Here is a 27033-nt window from a genome sequence, read left to right on the forward strand (position 1 = left end):
CATGATGAGAAAGTTCTCAAGATATCAACTATTTATTTGATTTATACCCTCTCATTTCATAAAATTTTGGAGTTGACTCAAGATATCACCTGGTTCAAATTTTGTAAGACTGTACAGCAAATGCCTTTAAAAAGGATAGGTTGTCTACCCCTTTCTTACTGCCGTCCAGGGGAGAGTCCTCGGGCTTCTCCAAAGGTTGATTTCACCTGCACGCCTTTGCTGTTTGGTGGCCTTCTCTTTATCTAACCCCACCAATCTCCTACCTCTAAGCCCTTTAAGCCTCGAGTCCATCTTGCACTCCGTTATATGCATTTTAACACGCTGTCTTCGTGTCATTCCCTTGCTCAAAAACCTTTAGACTGTAGAAAGATACATTAACAGTGCTTACCTAGCCATTCAAGACTCTCAGTGTTTTGCCTCTTGCCTACCATTTTATGGTAACATCTGCCTGTTCCCTTTATGGTTTCTCCATTCCTGGTGAGGTTTACCTAGTACCTTCTGAAATTTCCTCCTTGAACCTGTCTCTCCTGCCTACTCCCAGACATCATACTGTGAATATTTGTATCTGTATGTATACCACTATGTTACTGTCTTATAATCTACTTATCTGCACCTACATTTATAAATGTACAACAACCATTTAAACAGTTCCCAGTTACTGAACATCTAAGATTTTTCCAGCATTTCACTATTATATATACTGCTACAAAGACGTTTTTCAGGGCTACATCTTTGGATGTATATTTATTTTCTTTTGTTGACTCTCTAAGGGGTAGAATCAATGTTTTAAAAATTATATACATTTTGAGGATGTTTGACATGTTTTGGCAAGTGTTTTTCAGAGATGATGAACAGTTTATATTACCAGCTTCCCTTTATAACCACCTAATTTTCTGTACCCTTGTCAGCTCTAACCTGCATGCCTTCAGATATTGATGAAGTTGACCATTTCCCCCTATGCTTCTTGGCCATTTATATTCTTCTTAAGTAGATTCTGTCTGTTTTTGTTACTGGGATGTTTATTGGTTTGCAATAACTTTGATGTATTAAGAATATTAACTCTTTGTCTTACCTACACTTTGCAGGTAATTTTTCCCTCATTTGATTTGTTTATGATGGCTTTGCCATTGAGAAATATTTAATACTTAAAAACTTTAAAGCTATAAATATTTTTTGATTCATTTCTCACTTGTCATGCTACAGAGGCCTTCTTACCCAAGATTATGTAAATATATATATATTTTTATAAATATTTTTTGATTCATTTCTCACTTGTCATGCTACAGAGCCCTTCTTACCCAAGATTATGTAAATATATATATTTTTAAGATTGGCTCCTGAGCTAACATCTGTTGTCAGTTTTCTTTTTTTCCTCTTCTTTTCCCCAAAGCCCCCCAATACATAGTTGTATATTCTAGTTGTGAGTGCCTCTGGTTGTACTATGTGGGACGCCGCCTCAGCATGGTGCCATGTCCGCCCCCAGAATCTGAACCAGCAAAACCCTTGGCTGCCTAGGGGGAGTATGTAAATTTAACCACTCAACCGCGGGGCCGACCCCAGATTATGTGAATATTTACACATTTTATTTTGGTATTCTAATGAAATTAAGCATTTTTACTTAAGTATTTAATTTATTTGTGATAAACTTTTGTAAGATATGGCTTGACCATTCTAACTCTCTTTCTAAGATTAGTCTTTCTTGTCCAATGTTGTGTCATGTTTCTTTCTTTTTAATTTATGGATGGATTCTTGATCCCACCCTATACTTAATAATTATTGTGGTCTTATAAAGTACTTTAGCTTTTCATTTAGCAGGGTCTTCCTTATTGTATTTCTCCCTAAAGTTCCTTGGATATTCTGGAATCACTCTTTCCCCCAGTTTCTCAGAGTCCACTCCAGTGAGATGTGAAATGTGAATTTGTGGCTTAGTTCCAGCAGTTGGACCATTTTACGATACGATGCTTCCCCTTTCCCTCAACAAGACAGGCACTTCTTTCAGCTTCGCTAGTTCTTTGGTCACATCCCCAGAACAGCTTCTCGCAGAATTCTAGTGTTATTTAGATCAATTTCCTGCCATCTTACCTAAAACTGGGTATTGGTTATACCAGGTGCTTGACAAGATAGGGAAGGGCCTGTCTCTTTGATCCCTGAATATGTGATTTTTAGAAGTTTTCTCTCCTTCGGGGTAGATTTGAATTTAGTATGAATAGCTTTTCCTGCCTGGGTTCCAGCTGTTTGGGACCTAGCAAAGACCCTTTATTTGGGGAGGATCCTAGAAGTAGAAAAGAAGGGACTTGGGACATTCTCTGGACAGCATGCTCTTATGTCAATAGCAAACTCATTCTATGGCCAGGCTTGGGGCATGCGGAGTGCTCCTCTCTAGCCCCTGTCCATCAAAATGGGCCAGTTTCACACTGGCCACTGTCCTTTGAGGCTGTTTCAGGAGTCCAGGATTATCACTGTTTTTTTCCTGCCAGGTTGCATTCAGAGGAGTGCGAGATCCAATTACCATCAGCTCGCTGCTTTCTCTCTCTTTAGAAGACAAACTTAATAAATCACAGCATTCTTTTGGCCAGTTCTTCCTGACCAGTATAAACCTATCTTTGATTAAACTAAAATATATTCAATATATTTAATATTCGTATTCTAAACATACCCATTATGAACTTTACCCTTCTTTTTCCAAGAGGAGAAAAACATGTTCTTTGGGGAAATTCTCCTGCCCAGGCTGAGACAGCCTTCATCTTTACCTCCAGTTTCAAGGTTAGATAACCTCAAACAACCTCAAGACATTTGTATTTCAGTCAGTAAAGTTTCATCAGTGATTTCTTTTTAAATGTAGATTCTATATCTTCTTGTTAAGTCTATTTTAGAATATTTAATATTTTTTAGTCCTATTGAGATTGTTTTCTGTATTATATTTCTAACTAGTTGTCCATATTTTATCCTGTACTTTCCACACAAGCATATGAGTAAGAAGGTCACATGGGAAGCATTTTTAAATTTGTAGGCTTGTGGTGCTTTCTTCAGTGACTCAGCTAAGTCTGGGAGTTGGGGCAAGGGGAGCCAGTTATCCTGGGTATGTGAGTGACTCATCAGGAGTTTCTCTGGCTGACAATTTCCACATACTGGTAAGCAGTGGAAGAGCACATTCTTCTCTTATCTCTGACTTTAATGCCTCACTTTAAACTCAGCAGTGCCTCAGTTTCCCTATTAAGGATGTGTCCCCTGAAGTGTTAACTAATCGGGTGTGGGGTGTTCCAACCCTGCACGTTACAAAGAAACTGGCCCTTTACTGTCTTCTGGGAGATGACTTCTGAGCCTTTGGAATATCCCGCCTGATAAGAGAGTCTCTGTATGCATGGGGCGTTGAGCCATGCCAGATAATTTATGCTAACAATGTGAATTATGGTGAGGCCCTTGGGCCACACCGTAGCTGCTTGACCTCCAGAGGGGTTGCAGACTGAGTAAGTAAGGTTAACCACACAGGCACTCCAGGCCTATGTGACTGACCCCTAATAAAACCCTGGACACCAGTGCTCCAGTGAGCTTCCCTGGCTGCCAGTACTTCACATCTGTTGTCACACATTGTTGCTGGCAGGATTAAGTCCTGTCCACACAACTCTGCTGGGAGAGGACAACTGGAAGCTTGCACCTGGCCCCTCCTGGACTCTACTCTATGCACCTTTCATCTTTGTTGATTTTAATTGGTATCGTTTCACTGTAATAAACCATAATCAGGAACGTAACAGCTTTTCTGAGTTCTGTGAGTCCTTCTAGCAAATCATTGAACCTGAGGGTAGTCTTAACGTACCTCCAGTTTAGGATGATAAGAGTTTTTTACTTTGTAAGCCTATTAGAGAAAGGAATAATGATTTCTCTCTGGTATGCTAAGAATTGTTCCTTTTTCAAAAAAGGTCGAATTGGATGTTGTTTTACGAGTACATTTTTATCAACTCTAAAGATGTTTCCTTGATTTTTGTTTTATTCATGTGATGAAATGTATTGTTTTCCTAAATTTGATTTATTCTTCTCTAAAATTACTTATGATTGGTTGTGCTGTATGTTTTAACATACTGTTCTCTTTGATTTATTAATTTATTTATGATTTTATTATGAAAGATTGGTATTTTGTCTTTAATCTTTGTCATACATGGGCAAATCTTTTAATTGCTATAATTTAGAAATATTTTGTAAGAAAACTTTCTAAAATATGGTTCTTGCTGCCTCTTTAAATAGAGCACTCTACCCAATTGGCCGTTTTCTTGACTCACTTCCTCTATTTTGAGCATTGTGGTGTGTAATGGGCCCTCGGGTCCCATTGAGGGACGAGCAGCTATGTTAAATACTCCCCAGACAGCTCTCTGTTTGGAGTCCTTGAGTTTGCTTTCTTTTGTTTTTCTCTTGCTTTCAAATCTCACTCCTAGTAATTCCTGGGTTGCCTTTCTGTAGTGGTCCGTCTCCTGCCTTTGCTTGGCTCTGTGCTAATGGCTGTGCGCTCAGAGACTGCTTAATTAAACTTGTTCTATAATGATTTCCAAAATGAGAGTCAATAGGCTCTGAGGAAGAGCCTGGGGCCCTGTTATCTAGTTGAAAAGCATCTGCTTCATGTCATGGGTTTTTAAATATACATTTTGGATTTTTGGAGATAGATGGATCTCTCTTTAGTTGTTGGTTATTACAGAGAGTTAAGTCCTAAAGTTGATTGGTTGGTTTGTTTGTCTGCCTGTCCATCCATCCATCCACCCACCCACCCAATGCTTATTTATTGAGCATCTACATGGTGCTGTATGCTGGATAACTGAACCTTAATAGGTAAGACACGGTATAGAAACCAGCCCCTGCCTAGCAAATGACATGGGGGCGCAGTCTGAACATTGTTGTGGAAACTTTTGATGAGGACCTTTTGACTTTTATTCTCTCTGGTAATAATTTTCATTTCAGATTTTGAAGTTTTAATAAAAATACTGTGCAGAAAAGAGGTAACATAGCAGGCCTGAGACTGCTATCCTTAGAAAGGCCTGCTTGCAAAGATGGCCTTTGGCTGTCATCTGAGAACTTGGCTCTCAGAGGGTTCCCAGTCAGCATTTAACCTCCAGGTAGTTCACGGTGCCTAGAGTGTTTGTGCAAACAGTATAGTTTATGTTGAATGCATGCTTTCCTTCTGGGAGTCTGGGGTTTTGATATTTGTTCGAGAGAGATGGCCTTGCTGACCAGCACCCAATAAAAATGTTGGTCACTTGAGTCTGTAATGGGCTTCCTTGGGCAGAAACTTCACATACATGTGCTGTATTTTTGTTGCTGAGTGAAAGAGTGTGCTCTGTCTGACCCCTGATGGGAGGGAGAGAGCATAAAGAAGCCTGCACACAGAATCCTCCAGTGTCCACCTGTGCCCTCGCCCTTATGATTCAACTGTGTGTCCTTGTTGTGTTACTGTGCTAAATCTCCACCCTAAGTACGACTGTATGCGAGTCTCCTGAGTCCTCTAGTGCATCTTTGAATGTGAGGGTGGTCCTGGGGACCCCCGGCACAAATGCCTAATGTTTATTGGTCTCATAGTATGTGTGCAGCTCAGTGCTAATCATTTTATGTGGATTGTCTCATTAAATCTTCCCAAGAACAGTCCTCTGTGAGGTGGGTCAGCATCATCATCATCATCGTCAAGTGAAGCTCTTCAAAGCTTTGTCAGGTTAAATACCCTGTGCAGGTCCTGTACCTCATACATTTGTTTCAGCATCTTTTTTTTTCCCTCCAGATGTTTGTACCTTATAGTATATTGTTTCTGTTGTGTAGGGGAGATTTAAGTGAGAAAACCACTGAGTGTTCTCTGTAATCACTTTATCATTTCAGGTATGAGCACATTCTCTCGGAGCCTGACCCAGTACCAGCATATGCTCTGAAACTGCTGGTTGCCATGACGGAACACAATCCAGCTTTTACCAGGTACTGTAACTTCAAATTTCTTTTTCTTGTTTCTCATTTATAAAATGAATTTTACGTGTTCTGAAAATGTTGTTCAAGATGATAAGCTTCTAGAAAACTAACATTTGAGTTACCAAAGTGGTAATTTTTCATGTTTTATGGTTTGTAATATCTGTCATTTATGCTATTTTGAGTCTTGTTCTCATATTTTTAACCCTTATTGGAGTTTGCATACTGTGGAGTTTATGATGCTTTAAAATTATAAATTCTTTAAAGATAAAAAACTACCACATATGCTTTAAAAAATGTCAATTGGTGCCTCATATTGTACCTAACAATTGTTTATTAGATCTCTATAGTATTTATAGATTATTACTTTCTACTGTTTTATTTAGTTGACATGCTTTTATTGAGTAGTGGAGAGTTTTTGCTTTTACTGAAGATATTACATGTGATGATGTCAAATTTTTTAGAACTAGTTGCTAGGATAGTGGCACCTGCTTCAGTCTGGCAAAGGCAAGTTTGTCAGAGAGCCCCCAGGTCTGGAGAAAGGGCAAAGAAGAGACCCTCCTTGCTTTCAAACAAGAACACTAGTTTTAGTTGTGTAGGTGACATCTGAGGACCTTTTGGGTTTGGATCCACCTGTAGGAGCAGTGTGCCTTTGGAATTGTCAGTTGGTCTTTAACAGGGAACTAAATTCCACAGTCCCAACCACCCTGACTTCATCTGGTCTGCTTTCTACCGCAGAAGGTACTGCATAGTGATGAGCCACCATCACTGGTGTTACTAGTGAACAAGAAAATCTTTGTAGAGAGTATCCGTATTGAGTGACAGGCTGAACCAAAACAACCTTCCCTGTGGGTGTGTGCCAGGGCACAGAGGGAGGTGGCCATGACTGAGTCACAGGGGTGCCAAGGTGCTCTCGGACTTTGGGTTATCTTTGGTGCTAGGGCTATAGCAGCTCTCAGGCTCATTTCTTTTCTTATGTGAGGAGCCTCATTCGTTTCCAGAGAGTGACATGTAAATATTACCCTGTCCTCTCTGTGCCATGTGGCAAAAGAATTTGAGAAGCATTTAACTAATACCCTTTTTGTCCTTGCCAATTCTGAATCCTGTGTTTCTGTAGCCTTTTATAAGTCTGACCATTTTGAGTTAATTTTTCCGTATGGTGTAAGATAATGGTTTGCTTTCATTCTTTTGCATGTGGCTGTTCAGTTTTCCCAACACCATTTATTGAAGAGACTTTCCTTTTTCCATTGTATGTTCTTGGCTCCCTTCTTGAAAATTAGCTGTCTTTGGATGCGTGGGTTTATTTCTGGGCTCCCAGTTCTGTTCCATTGATCTGTGTGTGTTTTTGTGCTAGTACCATGCTGTTTTGATTGCTATAGCTTTATAGTATATTTTGGAATCAGGGAGGGTGATACCTCCAGCTTTCTTGTTTTTTCTCAGGATTCCTTTGGCTGGTTGGGGTCTTTTGTTGCTCCATATACATCTTTGTTCTATTTCTGTGAAAAAGTCATTAGAACCTTGGTAGGGGTTGCAATGAGGAGTAAAGACTTGAATGTAAGTCCTGAAACCATAAAACTGCTAGAAGAAAACATAGGCAGTATGCTCTTTGACATCAGTTTTAGTAGCATTTTTTTGAATACCATGTCTCACCAGGCAGGGGAAACAAAAGAAAAAAATAAACAAATAGGACTACATTAAACTAAAAAGCTTCTGCACAGCAAAGGAAACCATCACCAAAATGAAAAGACAACCAAACAATTTGGAGAAGCTATTAGCAAACTATATATCTGATAAGAGGTTAATATCCAAAATATATAAAGAACACATACATCTCAATAACAAAGAAACAAACAACCCAAGTGAAAAAACGGGCAAAAGATCTGAACATTTTTCTGACGATGATAAACAGATGGCCAATAGGCACATGAAAAGATGTTCAGTGTCAGTAATTATTAGGGAAATGCAAATCAAAACTACAATGGGATATAAACTCATGCCCATTCCAGAATGGCTATAATAAACAAGACGAGAAGTAACAAGTGTTGGAGAGGATGTGGAGAAAGGGAACTCGCATACACTGCTGGTGGGAATATAAACTGGTGCAACCAATACAGAAAACAGTATGGGGATTCCTCAAAAAATGAAGACTAGAACTACCATGGTCTCCAGCCATTCCACTTCTGGGTATTTATTCAAAGAACATGAAAACATGAATGTGTAAAGATATGTGCACCCCTGTGTTCATAGCATTATTCACAATAGCTGAGGCTTGGAAACAACCTAAGTGCCCATCAGTGGATGAATGGATAAAGAAGATGTGGTATGTATACACAATGGAATACTATTCAGCCTTAAAAACAGATGAAAACTTGCCAAATGCGACAACATGGATGGACGTTGAGGATATTATGCTAAGTGAAACAAGTCAGATGGAGAAAGTCAAATATTGTATGATCTCACTCATAAGTAGAAGATAAAAACAACAGCAACAATAAGCAATCTCATACGTACAAAGACTAGATTGGTGGTTAGCAGAGGGGAAGGGAGGAGGGAGGAGGGAGAATGGGGTGACAGGCCATATGTGTATAGTGATGGATGGTAATTAGTCTTTGGGTGATGAACATGATTTAGTCTACACAGAGATCAAAATATAATGATGTACACCTGAAATTTATATAAAGTTATAAACCAGTGTTACCTCAATAACAAAAAATGTCTTGAAAAAAAGATCTGACCAATGAGCCTTCCAAATTCATCACTTGGAAGGCATCATTCTGTCTTCCTACAGAAGAAATTTAATTCTAAATAGTGAATCTGTATTAGAAGTTGAATACAAATTCAGATAGTTGTTTCCTTCCTGGAGCTTTAAACCAAATCCTAATACTACATAATAGATTGAACAGATTGCATTTACTTTTTTAATGTTGACTCTTAGTCATGTGGCATGTTTTCTGGGCTACTTCTTGCTAACTCTATTAAATTCATCTGAATTTCCTCACAGAGAGGGGAAAAACCTAGCAAAGTGGATGACCTATATATAACCATTGATTTTAAAAATGTTTAGAGACTAGGTTTAGAAGTCAATTTACTCTATTTTTTAAAAAAAAATTTACAAGGAGAATTCAGTGGACTAATTTTTAGATAAACTTTTTCTTTGCTTTAATTGCACAACTAATATTTGAATATATTTGAATTAAATTCCAACAGTAAAATCAAGAGATCCCCTTGGCTTCCTCATTCCCCACTCATACTACCACACAGGTCTCTCAAGCTTTGGAGTTTGTTTTATTTCCCTAACTGGATTTTTAAAAGTGCATTTTAAGTGCAACATTTTTGAATTGGTAACAAATTTATATTGGGAAAAAATATATATAAAGAGAGAGATACTGAGAAGTCTGATTCCTTCCCCTGTCCACTCAGTTCTTTCCTCCTCTTCTTCTTATCCCTTATGCTTGACCACTTTCGTTTATTTTGTGTCCAAATGCAATGTGTATTTGTTTTTCTTATTTTCTCATTCACGTATTCTAATATGAATATGTATTTTCTCATTTCTCCCTTTATACATAAATAGCATATTATGTACGTTTTTCTGCTCTTTGACTTTTTCACTTACCAGTATATCCCCAATATTTAATATGCAGACTAAATCACCTCCTGCCTGGCTTTCCATTGCACAAATACGCCACAGTCTGCTATCCATTTTACTTTTAGCAATGTCTGCGTTATTTCTCTTTTTCCTGTCATGAATAGTGTGGCCATGACTATCCCTTTGCATGCTCACTGGTGAATCCGTGTATGTGTCTCCATTGGGTACCTGTGCTGGAATGGAAGTACTGGCTCCCAGAGCTTGTGCTTGTCCAGACCCAGTAGATACCACCAAGCAATTTTCCAAAATTGGTTGTACCAATTTACATTCCTACTAGCATTGTTCGAGAGGTCCAGTTGTCATGTAAGCTTTTCTTTATTTTAAGATTTGGCCCTGAGCTAACATCTGTTGCCAATCTTCCTCGTTTTTTTTCTTCTCCCCAAAGCTCCCCAGTACCTAGTTGTATATTGTAGTTGTAGGTCCTTCTAGTTCTGCTATGTGGAATGCTGCCTCAGCATGGCTTGATGAGCAGTGCTGGGTCCGCACCCAGGACCCGAACTGGTGAAACTCTGGGCCGCCGAAGTGGAGTGCGCGAACTTAACCACTGGGCCACCGGGCCAGCCCCCATGTAGCTTTTAAAAAATTTTTTGTTAGGTTTATTGTCATATAATTTAGATAGAGTAAAATTCACTCACGTTACGTATGCAGTTCTCTGAGTTTGAGAAGCACATGCAGTTGTGCAGCCACCACCACTTTCAAGATGAATAGTATTTCCTCACTCCAAAACGTTCCCCCATGTCCCTTTGAATGTTAGCTTATAAAAATTATGTTTGCCTGGAGAATGATACGACCAGACTAATTTTATATTTAATTTTTAAAATGTATTTTTTAAGAGTTAATACATAACACATTACAAATTGCAGTATTTGCAAGAGTATACAGAGAAAAGCATATTTTCACCCAATGAGATAGCCACTTGTACCAGTTTGTGTGTATTATTTTTCACATTGACGGTAGTATGCTGTCTGTACCATTCTGCACCTCTTTTTAAAAAATATATATAACAGTTTCATTGATATATAATTCACACATCATCTGTACTTCTTTTTAACAGATACATAGGTACTGCATTTTATGAATATTCTATATTTATTTAACAAGTCCCCTTTTGGTGAAGATTTATGTTTTTCTTATCTTTTGGTATTATGAAACAAAGCCATAATTGATGACATAGGTCATTCATCGCATGTGTGAATATATATGTGTGTAGGATAAATAATGAGAAATGGAATTGCTTTATCAAAGGGTACGTCAACAGCCATTCCTAAACTTGTCTGTGCGTTAGTATTATCTGGGGATCTTTTAAAACGTCTAAAGCCCAGGCCAATTAAATCAGTCTCTTGGGCTGCACACCGGCATCAGTAATTCTTGAAGCTCCCCAGGTGATTACAGAGTGCGAGCAGTGTTGGGAAGCACTGGTGTGAGCGTGTGTCATTTTGAAAGGTGCTGCCAAGCTGCCCCCAAGCTAGATTGTGCCAGTTCTCTCTCCACCAGCAGTGCGTGAGAGTGCCTATTTGTGCCAAACCTTTACAAATTAGTGTAAGTGTTTCATCTTTGCCCATTCTGATAGGTGAATATTGTCCTTTTGTTTTATTAATTTCTAGTTTTATTGCATTGTGATCAGATCATATTTTTGTTCTGTTTCTCAATTTTCATTCTTTGATTTTACTTGTGATCTAATAGGTGGTCAGTTTTTGTGAATGTTCTATGTTTAATTGCTTATTGTAACCAAAACAAAGTTAAGCCTAACCCTGAGAAGAGTGTCATCCACCTCTAATTTTGGCAAGTGCCTCAGTGGTAACTCATTAACCTATGAGATCTTCCCCAGTGATGTGGTAGCAGTGGTTTTTGGGCAAAAATGCTTGATTGTAAGTGTGTATTAAGAGGAGAATGCCTTAATTTTTATGTGCAGATAGATTTCTAGTTATATAAAAATAACCATGAACCATTTGTTATAAATTTAACTTATTTTTTGGATCTTTTAGTGTCATGTTCTTTGAAGGATGGTCATCTTAATTTAGCTTTTACATATTAAGAGTTTGGAGTACCCATAGCTATTGGAATATTAAACCAGTTTATATCAAATGCAACATTTATTATCTTATTGTGTTTATTCTTATTTTATAGAATTCTTAGTGGATAAAGAAGTCTCCAAAAGCTTAATCATAGTACAATTGAGAATTTATTGTTCCCCTTCAGATAAGGGACAAGAGCATGATCAGATCTGCATTGTACCTGGGAGGGATTTTTTTAAAACAAAACTGCCCTGGTAATTCTAGTTTATTATTACCTTTATAGCATAAAGGTAAATTGTTTGCCACGTTGGTCCAATTTTACTCTCAGGAGGAATATGTTAACTCCCCTGAGCTCTGCCCTTTTCTCTCTCTTTAATTTTACAGTAGGTGCACTAAACCATTGCTCTCAGAAAGAGCAATACTTCCGTGGCTTGTTTCCATTAAGAGCTAATTAGCTTTCAGCAAATCTTCCTTAGCAAACAAATTAAATTTTAACTTCTTGAGTTCCTTTGGAGCAAATTTAGCTCTTTTCCTGAATTGCAAAAAAATTGTTTATGCTCTGTATCTAAGAATTATCATTTTAATTTGCTCAAAAATTGTTAGAGCTATTTGTTTTATGGCAAGATTCACAAAAAGGCCTTTTAGAAGAATGAAATTTTAGTTATCTCTTAAGCGAAGTTCATGGTGGATCCATGGTGTAGCCTTCAGTGAAAAATACCCTGCCCTTACAGTCACTAGTCTTCAGCTGACTTTCCTCACTGGCTTTTGGTTCATTTGTTCACTCATTCATTCATTTATGTATCAAAGATTTAATTAGCAGCTACTGAGTGATGCAAGGATAAGTGATAATTAAGATTAAGTTCTCACCCTGAAGGTGCTTAGAATTTAGTGGAAGAAACAGATTTATCAATAGGCTTTTATAAAACAGTGTAATGATTTAAAAGATACAATCATGTCCAGGGGTCATGGGAACACCTAAAGGAATTTAGCCCAACTGGCTCTATGATCTTGGCCTTGTTTCTTAACCTGTTTGTACCTGAGTTCCCTCATCTGGAAGATGGGGTAATATTAGCATCTGGTCCACAGAAAATGCTGTGTGAATGTTCCCCCTTTCCCCCCTCTCCCCTTTCTTCTTTTCTCTTTTCCTTCTCCTCCTCCTTTTTATGATGATCAGGTGAAGGAAGTATTCCTAGAAGAGGTAACCTCTTGACAGTAGAAAGACATGTCTGGTGATACTGATTGGAACCAGAGCTCTAACACCCTGCAAAGAATTGAAAAAAAAAAAAAAGTTTTTCAATAGCAGAAAGAAACTGCATGGGACTGTCTCATTGGTTTGACTTTGGATAACAAAACCGTGGAGGCCATAGAGAACACCCCAGGCACAAGATGGCTTCCATCTGCCTTTGCCTCTCAATTTCTACATCTTAATAAGTTAGGCTTTGCCATATTCTGATATATTTTAATTTCAGTTTGTAGTCTGGTAAAACTAAAAGCCCAAATCATTATAGATGTCAGAGATGTTTGAAATGTTCCCCTCTTGTTAAAATAAGCCACGTAGGTGTTTTTTTTTTCCCCTCAGCTGAATTTACCAACTAAATATTTCCTCTGATGAAATCTCAGTAAGTGAAATCACTATGTAATAAAGTAAAACTTTACTGTTAAAATTAGAATGAATTGATTTCTTCAGAAATAATTTACTGCTTCTCAGGGTGCTTATGGATATCCAAAAAGCCTCATAATGAAAAGCAAGTCGAGTCTCTACCCCATTTCCATTCTAGGGTCACTGTTATGTGGTTTTCCCATTTATTCTTCCATAGCACTTGCAGAACAAGATACAAAGTGTCTCCCACAGGCACTGAGCCTTTGACATTCCTTGTTACCTTGTTCCTTCCTCTTCTGTATACAGAGCCCATGCTGCAGTGTTCTCAGCCACTTGTTTAAATTGGGTACATGTTTACACTTCTTACTGAAGTAGAGTAATTTCAGGGGATAAAGCATGAGTAAAAGATTTAAAATACTGAGCAAATCTTGTGTTTCCTCCTTTCATCAGTTCCTGGAGTCAAAACTTTCTTTGTTTTATTTTGGTTTTTTGTTTTCTCCTCTCTCTTCCTTGATTTAGGATTGTAGTGCTTGTTCAACATGTATTACTGGTGCTTAAATATTACTTAAGAAGAATAATTTAGAAATTAAATGAAAATTATCTAAATTGTCAACTTTGCGTGAGGTATTTTGTGTACTTCCACTGAGAGCCTTTTAACAGTTATGAGCATAAGATTTTATTTTACTCTTGGAAAGTTTAGCATTTTCTTTTTTCTGAGAAAGTTCTTTTTCTTGGTTCAACTGCTAGTGGTAGTTAACCATCTTTGAAAACTGTTAATACAATAGCACTTTCCATTCTAAAGGAAGAGTTTATAGTTGGATGTGTTTATTTTAATTGTTTTGTCTGCTTCTAGTGAAATTCAGAATCTATAAAGGTATTAGAATAGCCGTTTGCTTTCTTGTAAAGGACTTTTTGACTTATGACCCTGTTGAGTTTGTGTCTGCTAGACTCTAGACAGGATGGTGATCTTTTCTCATTGTTTTCTTTTAACACAGATGTGAGTTTATGGTCACATGAATACGTAGCAGCTATTTCTGGGTCCAGAAGTGAATGGTTTCAGATTACTTTTTTGGTGTAACATTTACAGGGAAACTACTTAGAGTTTATTGTACACCTTTACAAATAGTGGTTCCCCAGTTGTATATTGTAGAGCGGTGTTAAATCTGAGTAGGGATTCAGTCAAGCTTTTGATGTTTCTCAAGGCATCCTTTGGTCTGTAGACTTTCTCTTGTTGTCTAAAGCAGAGATGGGGAAACTATGGCCCATAGGGCCAGATAGCTTGCAGCCTGTTTTTGTGTGGCCTGTGAGGTAAGAGAGGTGTTTAGGTTTCTGAAGAGTCATAAAACTTTCAAACAAACAAACAGAGACTAATATGAGACAGAGACCTTGTGTCTGGCAAAGCCTAAAATATTTACTTTCTAACCCTTTTCAAAATATGTTTCCTGACCCCTGATCTAAAGGAATAGAACATTTTTGTCTTTATTTGTGGGAATACAGAAATGTTAGAGTTTGAGAGCTATATGGGACTTTGGAGATGATCTGGGTGTTTTAAAATACAGGTTTTATTATTATTCAGGTATAGTGAGGTCAACAGATTGGGAGACAACTGGCCTTGAAAAGATCATTTGTTGTACTCACGGATCCCAAGAAAAGGGTGCACACCACACCACAGGGGCTGCATGGGAAAGCACCAGGGTCAGTCAGGAGGCAGAGGCAGTGAGAGGAAAACATGGGCAAGAGCTTTTATTGTAGTTTACAAGAGAAGGAATGGGTGAGGCAGGGTATGCAGGGTTACGATTGGCTAGTTTGCATAATTTCCCTGGGCTCTGGTGTGTAGGGGCTGTCCTTAACTGTCTAATACCTGGCCCTGGGGTGGTTAGGGCAGGGGGATGTGGCCTGGAGTTTAAGAGCTCCATAAAGGAGGTGGCTGGGGGTATGGGCTCTGGATTGGTTGGTTTACACAGGAAAGGCAAGCTCAAAGAAGTGTTGTTTGCCATCTCTAGGAATTAGCTGACCCTGTGAGGGTCGTTTTCTCCAGAGTTAGCAAGGCCTCAAAATGTGAAAGAATCAAAAATACAAAATAAAAAGACATGTTTAGTACACTGGCCCAAAGTCTTCATTTTACACACGAGGAAATTGAGGCCTTAGAGGGAATTTGTGTGTCCCAAACCCCATGGTCAATTTGAAGCAAGATCAGATTTTGGATCCAGAACTTCTGGTCCACTGTTCTTTGTCCTACTCAGCAGAGCCACTTTTTTTTTTAAAGAAACCCAAGTGGACAATGGACTTTGAAGTTGAACCGTTTTAAGTTTCATTGTGTCATGTTTACTTATAAGAGTAGTCCGGTTCTTCAACATAGTCATCTTCAGTGTCATGTGGATCTGATAATAGCGAAAGGATGATTCTTCTTTGTTTTCCTCTGCCATCATCATTAGGTTCTTGCTCCCATTCCTCTTTGATTATCATCACTGTGGCAGCTCCTGGTACAGTTCTGGTTAGTAATGTGAACCTGGTTCCTGGTTCGGTTCAACTTCTTCCTTCTCTCATCCTCCCAGGTTTTGAACTCTCTTCGGCTCATGACTTAAACCATACTGACAGGGTTGAAACCCCTCCTCATTATGTTCATCATGATAAAACACATTTCCTAATGTAGGAGCTACTGTAAGCCTTTAGACATAAGCACTCATAGAGTAAGTGTTAATTCGCTCCATCTACCCTAGCATTCTGTTTCTGATAGAATTATGGAAGGATACCAATCTAAAACCTTAGGAGTTTGACCTAAGGCATTCTATTTTCCTTAATGATTTGTGAGGAAAATCAACAGTAATTGACCTAAATCTGTTTTGATGTTATTTATGTTTTCAGAAATAAAAAACTCTTATGTGAGTTTTGCCTGCTACAGGTGGTAGTAAATACTTGTGCTATTTTCTTCCTTTATCTTGTTTACTATTACAGAGATTTCCCCTAAGTTCGTGGTGAGTTGGTAAACATTTCATTGCCTGTCCTTGTTGGGTCCATTGAGACTGTTCATCTTGGCTGTCAAAAACAATGTAATCTTTTGAATCCATAATCTCATAGCAGCCCCATATACTGCAGGCTGGGTCATTTCTATTTTCCTTTTCTGACTTGTGTGGGTTCAGTGACAGCTTTCCTTATGGCGTACCAACTAGGGCCTGGCAGAGAGCCCTACGTGCTGATGTCTCTTTGGTCACATGGTACCCACGTTTGAGCCAGTCACTACATGTTGCATCAGAAGCCAGCATTTGGTTGAAGTCTTTGGTCAGAGTGGCCCTGGTATTTTGGGGGCTACAATCAACAATACTTTATACTTCCTTCCTTCTGTATTTAAATAGAAGTTCAGAGATCATCATCTTTAATAGAATGCTACCTAACATTTTCCCCTTAAGTATTTCCTTATTTGCCTGCAAGAAAATTCATTTGCTGCTTTTTTCTTCTTCACAGAGTCTCTTGAAGCCTTGCAGTTTATTTCCACCGTAGGATCATTGAACTTCAGAGCAGAATCAGCTTTGATATTTTTCTACCTGCAAGAAAGTTAATATTATTCATTCATTCATTCATTGAGTCACTCCACAAATAGTTGTATTCACCCAGGTGGACAAAACAGGCACAGTCCTAGTTGTCATGGATTTTATGATTACATGGGGGTAATAGACAATAAACAAGGAAATCAATTAAAAAACCATTATTTCAGCTAGTGATAAGTGATATAAAGAACAATAAAGCTGGCTTAGAGAATGGAGAATGATGGGCTGGGGTAAGCTGTTTTGGAGAGGGGGGTCAGAGCTTCTTTGGGAAGGTGACATATAAGATAGAGGTGAGGGAGTTGACTAGCTGTGTTAATGCTAGCCATGTTATTAAAGAAGCAAGCCTCTGATTTTCAGGGACTTTCAGAGGATGGGAATAATATTAGTGTCAAACGTTGGTGAGAGTGTCAGTAAGATGAGGATGAAGAATTAGCCATTGTAGTTGGCAACAGGAATAACTTCTTTAGGGGTTATTTTCAGTCGCACGTGAGCGCAAAACCTGGTAGAGTTCATTGAGGAGGGAATGATGAGATGGAGACAGGGAGCCTCAATAACTCTAAAGAGAATTTTGCTGTAAAGGATAGCTGAAAAATGGGGAGCTGGAGGGAGATATGCAGTCAAAGAATTTTTTTTTTTTAAGATAAGCAGTATTGTAGTGATGTTTCTATGTTGATGAGAATGATCTAGTACAGAGGTTGGTCAGCTGCAGCTTACAGGCCACATCCAGCCCACCTGCTTTTGAAATAAGATATTGTCAGAACACAGCCACACCTATTCATTTTATTTATCGCCTGAGGCTGCTTTTGTATTACAAGGACAGAGCTGGGTAGTTTTGAAAGAGTCCATATGGCCTGCAAAGCCAAAAGTATTTACTTCTGTCCTTTTACTAAAACAGATTCCTGACGCTTGATCTCATAGGAACTGATGAAGCAGGAGGTTGAGTAGAGGCTTGCTAGACTGATATCCTTGCCATCTTGGGGATATGCCCTACAATATTCCTTAAGAGAGAAGTGTTAGAATCCAGCATGTGTGGAGGGGGAATTGAGCTGGGAAGTTAGGAAGTAGTTTTCTCCCTTTGGAATGCTTGGAAGTAAGGCTTTTGAAGTGGTACAATCAGTGGTCAATAAAACTGTGTAGAAACTGGGTGCCTGAGGCTGGGATAAGAAAAGAGTTTACAAGTGATGAGGTCAATGAGTTGAGAGGTCAAGGTATGGAATTTTTATTTGGATAATTGGAAACTATGTTATATATTCCTATTTTTAGAATATTTATAAAAACAATACTAACACTGTACTAAAGCCTCGTTGTTGTTTATGTATTTCTATTTCAAGTTGTTGTCATTTGTTACTATCTTTTGTTTCCTACTTAAGATAAGTACATAGTAAACATGGTAAGTATTTCTGTGGTTGTTATTTTTATGAGTTCCTCCTTTTACACTTGGCTTTTAAAAAATTAAGACAATTATTTTTCCTCTGGAAAACTATGTTAAATCTTTCTTGATAAACTATTTAAGCATGTTCAGAGTTACTGTTTATTTTTAGCTCTTTCAGATAGGCCAGAGGGACTTAGCTGTTTGGGTCTCTCAGGTCTCTCTGGAACCCTTTCTAGAGATAGACTTTAGCCTGGGTCTTCCAGGCTTCAGGGGCAGTGATTTTTAGGAGTTAAGTTTTGTATATATTATTGGAGCATTCCTACCTTTCCTCCTTGAACTCCTGCTCAAAGTGGGTGTCATCCAGTTTCCTTGCTATGTATATGTCTAGAACGGTGGTCAGATCTCAAGTGTGCTATGGCCTTGGCCATATTTTATCACCTGCTCATTATTTGCTCAGACTTATGCATCTTGAGCCACACTTTGGGGCTGTGATTCTCCATGTCTTTCCTCATGAAGCTTGAGTGAGCCATGCGTGCAGCCCGTAGGTCTCTGGTCGTCTCCTCCTCAGCTCTTCTGTCGAGAGCCTTAGGCTTCCTGGGCCACTAGTCAGAGCCAGAGACTATTCTACAAACTCTGTGGCCCTTGTGGAGATGAAACGAAAGCATTGTGAAAACAGCAGTGCTCAAATCCCATAGATATTTTAGTGTAGGAGGTCTAGCCTGGGCTATCAGAATGTGATGTGAATTCTAGGGCTAGATTCCAAGCCTGCTGAGCAGTTAAGCATTGGGCTTAGTTCAGTGATAGGGTCCTCAATTCGCCGGTCATTATTAAGAAATGATTCAGTTGCATGGAGCAACCTTTCTATGGGATTTGTGCAGACGTTTTGTATGAGTGAGTACACAGTGAGCTTTTCCAGCCAGTTCAGTGGGGAGCTCAAAGCTATAAATGGCCTGTGTGCCAGTGGAAATAAGACCTTCCTTTTGGACAATGCTAGGGTGAGAGTGTCAGTACCTATGACTCAATGGCAGTCATGGTGACACTGGTACAGCCCAACCCTTCACAAGTGTTCATAGGCTATTGCCATCCAAACATTGATATCCTTCAGTGGAACGCTTGCTTTCTCATCTACATATAGGGTGTGGCATCAAAGAATCTACTTTATCCTTTCCCATAATAAATAGTTTTCCATTTCTTTATCCAACCACCAGAGGCATCATTATCTTCAGGATTTAAAAGGACTATTCTTGAAATTACTTGTTTATTTAACATCAGATTAATATCTTTGTTGTGTTGGTTCATTAAGGAATGTATAAAGATGGCAGTTGAACCAATTGCCTTGGACCATAATATTAGTGTAAAATATGTTTGTTTTGACTGATATATCTATTTATCTTTTCTTAGTGGGAGTTTCTAACTTTTCTTATTGGCTTCTTTGATTTTCAGCTCATCAGTTAATGCCTTTTGGTTGTTTTGTATTTGTAAAACAAATTTATTTTACTTCTGATGGTGTTAAAATGTGCAGCACTGAAAATAATAGCAAAAGGGAAAAGATAACATTGTCTTGCAATAAAGCATTTCTGTAGTGCCCTTATATTTTGTGTTTGTATGGTTATTGGGTCTCTTTACAAATCAAATAGTTCAGAAACCTTTATTTGTTTGGTTATTACAGCCAGCAAAACCATCAGCTCATGGCATCCTACCTGTAGAAATCAGAGCTAAACAAAATCTCTAGGTATGATCAGTGTGTCTTCTAAAGTCTGAAAGAGTCAATCCCTTGATAATATTTGGCAGCTCTTAGCATCACAGTTCTCTTGTAATGTTTGATTTCCTTTTGGTGATTTACTAAGGTAATTTACCATTTTAGAATTAGCAAAGTACTTCTGCTGCAAACTCATTGTTGTTGTTGTTTGTCTGCTCTTGATAAAGCCATGCATTGTCTCTGAGTATATTGCATACACCTGTCACTGTCAGTCAGCTCTGTAGAACAAAGGGAAGCCCAACTGAATGGACTGTAACGTGAGGCATAAAGCACAGACTCCCAATTCATGTCTCATGTCTCAACACCAAATGCTCTTCCATATCAGGTCTTTTGATTTTATGTGATGACAGTTATTTGTCAGAATATATTACAGAGTTTGCTGTACAGACAGGGCCTTTGTCATATAATTAAAGAGCACGAGCGCTGCCAGACTAAACAGTGGTCAGAGTTTCAAATGTTCTGTGACTTCCTTGGCACATTTTATTACCATCTTGAACATGTGTTATCGTTTAGCATTCTTTGCTGTAGCATATTACATAGGAAAAAACCCAGGCAGTGAAGTAGACTAACTATGGCCTTTCAATGTGGTAAATGCCTCTGAGACACCTTGTACCCTCAGAATGCACCATTTCTGTGTGTGCATTTCTTCCCTCAGCTTGGAGTCATAAATTCAGCTTAACTTAGCTGTTTATAAAATAAACAGAACAGTCAGCTTTTAGGGACAGACTCTGTTAGGTATCTGGAAATTCTAAAGTAGGGTAGGCCCAAAGGGAAAATGGACAAAGGACATGAAAAGGCCGTTCCTAACAATAAACATGAAAAAGAGGAACCCTCATTAGTAATCAAAGAAAATTCCATTAAGATAATAAAATCAAATTGGTAGAGTTTTTTTTTAAACAGCACTTCTTGAGAGTCTAGCGAAATGTGTACTTTCATAAATCAGTACATCTTTGTGACAAGCAAACTGTCAGTATGTATTAAACCTTATATAGCCTTTGATTCCACTTCTAGAAATATGTCCTAAGAAAATAGTGAAAGATATACACAAATATTTATATACAAGAATGTCCATTGAAACATTATTTAAAGCAGTAGCAGCAATAATAATAGTAAAGACAGCTAGTATCTGTCTTCAGATAGAGCTTTTAATGTCCCAGCCAGTGCTGGATGCTTCACACGCACACCCTTCTTTACTCCTCACCATCCTGCGGTGCAGTCGGCAGGGGTGTTATACATGAAGAAAGTATTGCTTAGAGTTTATGTACTGTCCCAGGAGCACAGAGCCAGGAAAATTGAGTGAGGATTTGAAGTGATCCCTTAACTGGTACATTTGTTTTCTAATGCATGCTAGCAAAAAGTGAAAAACAAGGGTCCATCAATAGAGGATGAGTTAAATACATTATAGGTTAGAAAACTATGTAGGTATAAGAACTCATATTTTAAATGAATATTTAATGACATGGGAAATTTTTTAATATGTTAAAAAACCCAATATATGTGGTATGATTTGAACTTTTTCTTCCGCCTCCTATTCTGATATAGTATATCTTAGAAGCTCTTAAATTAGACGGATTCCAGTTCTAATCCCCAGATCCATTACTGGCTTTGTAAGTGACTGAACAGATTGCTTCACTAGCCTGAGCTTCAGTGTCTTCCTCTGTAAGATGGACTTCACCTCATAGGATTGTTAGATGCTGAGTGAGTCATGGCTGTCCAAGTGACATAGAGTACATGCACAAGAAATGGTAGCTCTTAGTTTAGAGATGAGGTTGATCCTATGTCCTATATGAATAGAAAAAAGACAAGTATATAATACATCTGCACTTATTAATGATTTTCTTGGAGTGCTGGGGTTATAATATTTTCTTTGTAATGCTTTTCTGTTTTCTCCAAATATAACATTCAATAAAATATTATATTTTATGCTTCGGTATTTATACATTTTATATAAATGATTTTGTATAAATAGCTGTGTAAAATTATTATGATTTTTAATAATTATTTTCTATAATCAGGCAAAACCCATAAATTTGTTAAGCACGCACATACACACACACAGACTGGTGGTTCTTATCAAACATTAGCATTAATGGCAATTTATAACCCATCTTATGGTTTTCATGGTTAGTAAGGTAGCCTTTTGCTTAGTGGTTTTAAGTTGATCATCACTCTCTATTTTTGTCTCTTAATAATATGCTATGATGGATTGATCTTAGAAATAGCTCCTGAAATGAGCCTGGGGACACTAAAGTTACTCAGTTTAGTAAAAGCATAACTTATAGGAATTGGGACTGCACCTAAGATCTGCACATCAAGGAGGTTGAGCATGGTGTTAAGCTGTTCTTTTTGACCCTCTTCTATTCCACCCACATTGACCTCTTTGCTTCCTACATCATATGAACATGGAGGACACCAGCTTTCTTTTTCCTACTGACTCTTTGTATGTTGGTGTACCTTTGGTTTCTGTCCTCAGCCCACTTGTCACTCTTCTTTTCAAACTTAATTCATCTTGTACAAACTAGCTTTTCCCCTCGATGCATTATTTAGTATAGTATCTTAGAACAGTTAGGATCATGAGCTCTGAAACTAATTAGCTGTGTTACCTTGGAAGGTTCAATGTTAGTTTTCTTCGTTGTAGAATAAGGTTACTCATTCCTACCTCATGATAAGGATTATGTGAAAGCTAAAGCACTAAGCCCAGTGCCTTAGTGCACAGGGAGCTTCTGTGAATGAGACTGCTTGCTGTGATGTTTATTGTTTTCTGGTGGTCATGGTGGCAGCCTCCAGGTAGGACAAAACAAGCACTCGGGGTCATTCTCTATTTCTCCCCTCCTCTCTCTCTCCTGCTCCAATAGATTTTCCAATCTTGTTGATGTGACCTCATTAATCTCTCTCATCTTTGTCTTTTCCTGCTTGCTCCTGCTATGGTTCTTATCATCTCGTCTTGAGAGCAGTCGTCGGCTAACTGGTCTTCTTGTTCCCAGTCCTTTTTGTTTTCAGTCCATCCTCCTCAACTGCAGCCTGAATAATCATTGTAAAAATATAAAGCTGGTAATGACGTCATTTTGCCTGATCCTCCCCTTAGTGGTGCCCAGTCACCTAGAGCGGGGACATGTGCTAACTCAGCAAACTTTTTCTGTAAAAGCCAGATAATAAGTATTTTCGGCCTTGCATTCTGTGTGGTCTCTATTGCAGCTACACAACTCTGCTATTGTAGTGTAAAAGCAGCCGTAGACAGTATGTAAAAGAATGGGTTCTAATAACACTTTATTTATGGAAACAGAAATCTGAATTTCATGCAATTTTCATATGTCATGAAATAATTTTTTTTTGATTTTTTTCAGTTATTTAGAAACCTAACAACCATTCTTAGCTTGTGGGCCATACAAATCCTGGGGCTGGCAGGGTTTGGCCTGCAGGTGTAGTTTACCAGCCCGATCTACAGGAAAAAGTTCAAGCTCCTCAGCCTGGCTATCAAGATCTTTTGTGATCTGCCCTGCTTTATTCCTCCAGCCTGATCTTTGGCTACCTTCTCTTTATCTCTTCCACTAATGCAGTAAACCTGTCTTTTCACTGCTCTTAATGAGCCATCCTGTTTTTGCTTTGTGTCATGCTGTTCCCTTTGCCCAGGACACATTTCATCCCTGCCTGTCCTCCCTTCCTTCCTATCCCTTCCTCCATCCCCTGCCTGTCAATAGCTTACTCCTCTTTCAAAGCTCAGCTCAAGCAGTACCTATACTGTGGAATATGGACATTGATCTAAGCTGCTTGGGTTTATATTTCAGCCCCACTCCTTGTCACCTGACCAATTTCTTGTGCCTTCCTTTCTCACCTGGAAAAAAATGTTAGTCATCATCATCATCATAAGACCCAACTTATAAGGTTTTACTTTTTATTCGTTAGAGTCCAGTGAGTTAGCACATTTATAGCACTGGGAACCATGTGTTCCACATAGTAACCGTGTGATCCATATTTACTACTGTAGTCACTACAGGTTACACTCTGAAGCCTTTGTTATGCCCCTCAGGTAGAAAAGACTGTTTCTCTTGTCCCATCTGTACCTTTATGGGCATCTATCCTAGCACTAACAGTACTTGGGGTAGCTCTCACTTAGCCCAGTGCATGACACATAATAGGCTCTTGTTGAATGTTTACTGAGTGAATGAAAGGGAAGAGAGAGAAATCTTAGCCTGCCTTTGAGTAGATTCCAAAACAAAAATCTCATGCATCTCATTAAGTGATAGGAAAAAAGGGGACCATAGAAAATAAGCAGATTTATTAAATTGAAATGAATTTTAAAAACATCTTTTATACAATTCCTCTATCTTAGTGTTTGACTCATGTCTGTAGGAGAAAGGAAATGCTGGCCACATGTACAATCTAGTGGTCTCATAGGGACTTGCCTGTGGTCTGTGTTCCTGCCAATCCTCTATCTTACTGAGCATTTCTTTCTGTTCAGTTCCCTCCCAGCTCTGGTGCAAGGATGAGCATGCTTCTTACCTGTAGGTTCAAGGCGTGGAGCTGTGGGATCAACACAGAATTGTGTCTTGGGGAGAACACCAAGGATTCAAAGAATTGTTAGAGAAAGGAGGCCAGCTGCAGAGCCACAGCATTCAGAAAAACAAACTGAGGAATCGGGACCCAGGCAGAACAGAAAGCACTAGGCAGGATGTGGGAAGGAGGAGTCAGAGTCCTTGGCTGGTTACCAAGAGTATTGTTGTCTGTGCAGGGACACTTCATGTAAAGCCCGGGACAAAATGGGACTTTCAGGCATATTGTAGCAACTGGAGTTAGAAGGAGTCAGAAATGTCTTGTAAATGAGCTCTACACACTGTATGGAGGTCCTCTTGACTACAGCTCTTCCCTCTCACCTTCCATACTTTCTGTGATAGAAACATTCTGTTGCCTTGTTTCATTCAACAGATGGGATTATCATACGGCTGTATTGGGCACCTAGTGGGGTAATAGGTAGAAAAGCATTTTGCAAAGTTGCTAAAGTAACATAAAGTTCTTATATTTCCACCTAAAGTCTACTTTCTATTGGAAAACCCTTGCTTTTTACCTAATCAAATATCTCTTACTGAAATTCATATCTTTTTCGTGCTATTTTAGGCAATGGGAGATTTGCGTACATCAGAGATGCATTCTGGTATGGCCTCATATGCTAACTTAATTCTAAGACTTTCTCAGCAAATGAAGCAGTCAGCTTTATAACTTGGATTAAGTTATTTTTATATTGCATATACTTTGTGCCCACTGGGGTGTAAATTTCTTGAGGGAAGACATTTAATGCCTGCCAGAAAGGAGGACTCCATAGATCTTTGTAAAATGACCACATCTGAAATTCCATGTGCTAAAGCTGCTAAAATCTCAACTCTGTCCTTTTTGTGTGGGGAAAAAATAACTCTTTACATGTGTACCTTTATTGGTAAGGCTTCTGCAGTTCTCTGCAAGAGGATTAGCAGACACTGCCGGCAAGGGCAAACATTTCAAGAAGAAACGTTACAGATATTCTTGCTTTCAGGATAGACATAATATCGTGCCATAACTAAACATTATGAAGCCATTTCTTTTTGGAAGCTGATTCACTGAACCAATAATTTGAAATTCAGCTTGATGTTAGAGATTTTTTATTTAAAATGGCTGTTGTTGTTCCACTAGACTGGTAAATTATGTAAGCCATAAGAAACGCAAAAGCTTTGTTTGTAGTCTACTGCTCAGTTATGACAAATATGAAATCTAAAACTCCTAACCAGTATTGTTGGAAAGCTAAAAAATGTCCAGCATCGATTTGAGTTTGTACACAAGTTGGCCAGAAGCAGCTTATTCAAAGAATCAAATATGATTTTTTTTTTCAACAGAGGTGAGGGTTAGATGGAATTGCAATGGCGACAAGTTCAGGCCTGTGGTGGGCAGAATCCTGAGAGGACCTTCACGATTCCCAGCCCCTGATGTTGTTCAATTAAATGCTAATTTAGTGCTGCTGTGAAGGGATATTGCAGATGTCATTAAGGTCCCAAACTAGTTCACCTTAAAATATGGAGATCATCCGGGTGGGCCTGACTAATCATATGAGCCATTTGAAAATGGTCTAGAGGTCAGAGACAGTGAAGTCAAAGAGATTTGAAGTTTGAGGAAGATTCCACATGGAGGAAATTCTCCATTGATAGTTTCAGAGATGGAGGAGGCCACGTGGCAAGGAATGTGAGTGGCCTTCAGGACCTGAGAGGGTTCCCTGGCTGACAGCTAGCAAGGAAATAGGGACCTCAGGCCTACAACTGCAAGGAACTAAATTCTGTCAACAGTAAGAATGAGGCTGAAAACGTACCCCCTCCACCTGCAGCCTCCAAATGAGAACATAGCCCAGCTGACACTTTGCTTCCAGATTTATGATACGCTGAGCAGATAACCCAGCCGTGCAGAGCTGGACATCTGACCTAAAGAACTTTGAGCTGAAAAATGGATGTTGCTTTGAGCCACTAAATTTGTGATAATTTGCTATGCAGCAATAGAAAACTAATATAAGGCCCCAGTCAGGACTCCTTTGGGTCACTGTAGTAGCCTATTAGCCAGTCTGTCTGGTTCTAGACCAGTGCTCCTCAAACTGTGCTGAAGAAACAGTTTTTGAAATTTCAGTGTATGGCAGAACAATACTGTAGCAGATGGTGTTTTACAAAGATGGCTGCAAAAATCTCTCCCATCCCATGCTCTTCTGTAACATGACCATGCCACTCCCCTGTAAGAAGGCCCCTCTGCTTCCACTCCACTTGAGTCTGGGCTGACTGGAATGACTGGTTTGTAACCACTCAGAATGCAGTGGAAGTGATTCTGTGTATTCCAGGGCTCAGTTAGAAAAGGCCATGCAGCTTCCGCCAGGTTCTCTAGGAACGCTCCCTCATGGCCCAGCTGCCATGCTGTGAGAGGCCAAGCCATGTGGAGAGGGTCATCTGACCAAGAGAATTAACTGAGTGTTCCTGAGTCCTCCCAGCCCAGGTGCCAATGTGAGTGAAGCAGCCTTTGGATGACCACAGCCCCCAGCTGTTCTAATCACCCTCAGCCTTTGAGTCTCCCCAGCTGAGACCTCAAACATCAGGCAACATGGATAAGCCATCCCCACTGTGCCCTGTCCAAATTCATGACCCACAGAATCCATAAGTGTCTTAAA

The 27033-nt window shown here is 38.9% G+C and overlaps 1 protein-coding gene across 9 annotated transcripts in view; it reads left to right on the plus strand.

Moving 5' to 3' along the window:
- The window catches only part of ULK4 (unc-51 like kinase 4), a 499972-nt gene that overhangs the window by 194172 nt on the left and 278767 nt on the right, over positions 1 to 27033 (plus strand). For all 9 annotated transcript variants that reach the window (XR_011496460.1, XR_011496461.1, XM_044754392.2 and 6 more), the window contains one exon: positions 5851 to 5943. Coding sequence is in view for 7 of the 9 variants with exons in the window: in XM_044754392.2 (XP_044610327.2) it covers positions 5851 to 5943 (93 nt within the window). In the remaining 2 variants the exon portion in view is untranslated. The remainder of the gene's footprint in view (positions 1 to 5850; positions 5944 to 27033) is intronic.

Source organism: Equus asinus, chromosome 21 (genome assembly GCF_041296235.1).
Source record: "Equus asinus isolate D_3611 breed Donkey chromosome 21, EquAss-T2T_v2, whole genome shotgun sequence".
In the NCBI taxonomy this organism is placed as follows: Eukaryota; Metazoa; Chordata; class Mammalia; order Perissodactyla; family Equidae; genus Equus; species Equus asinus.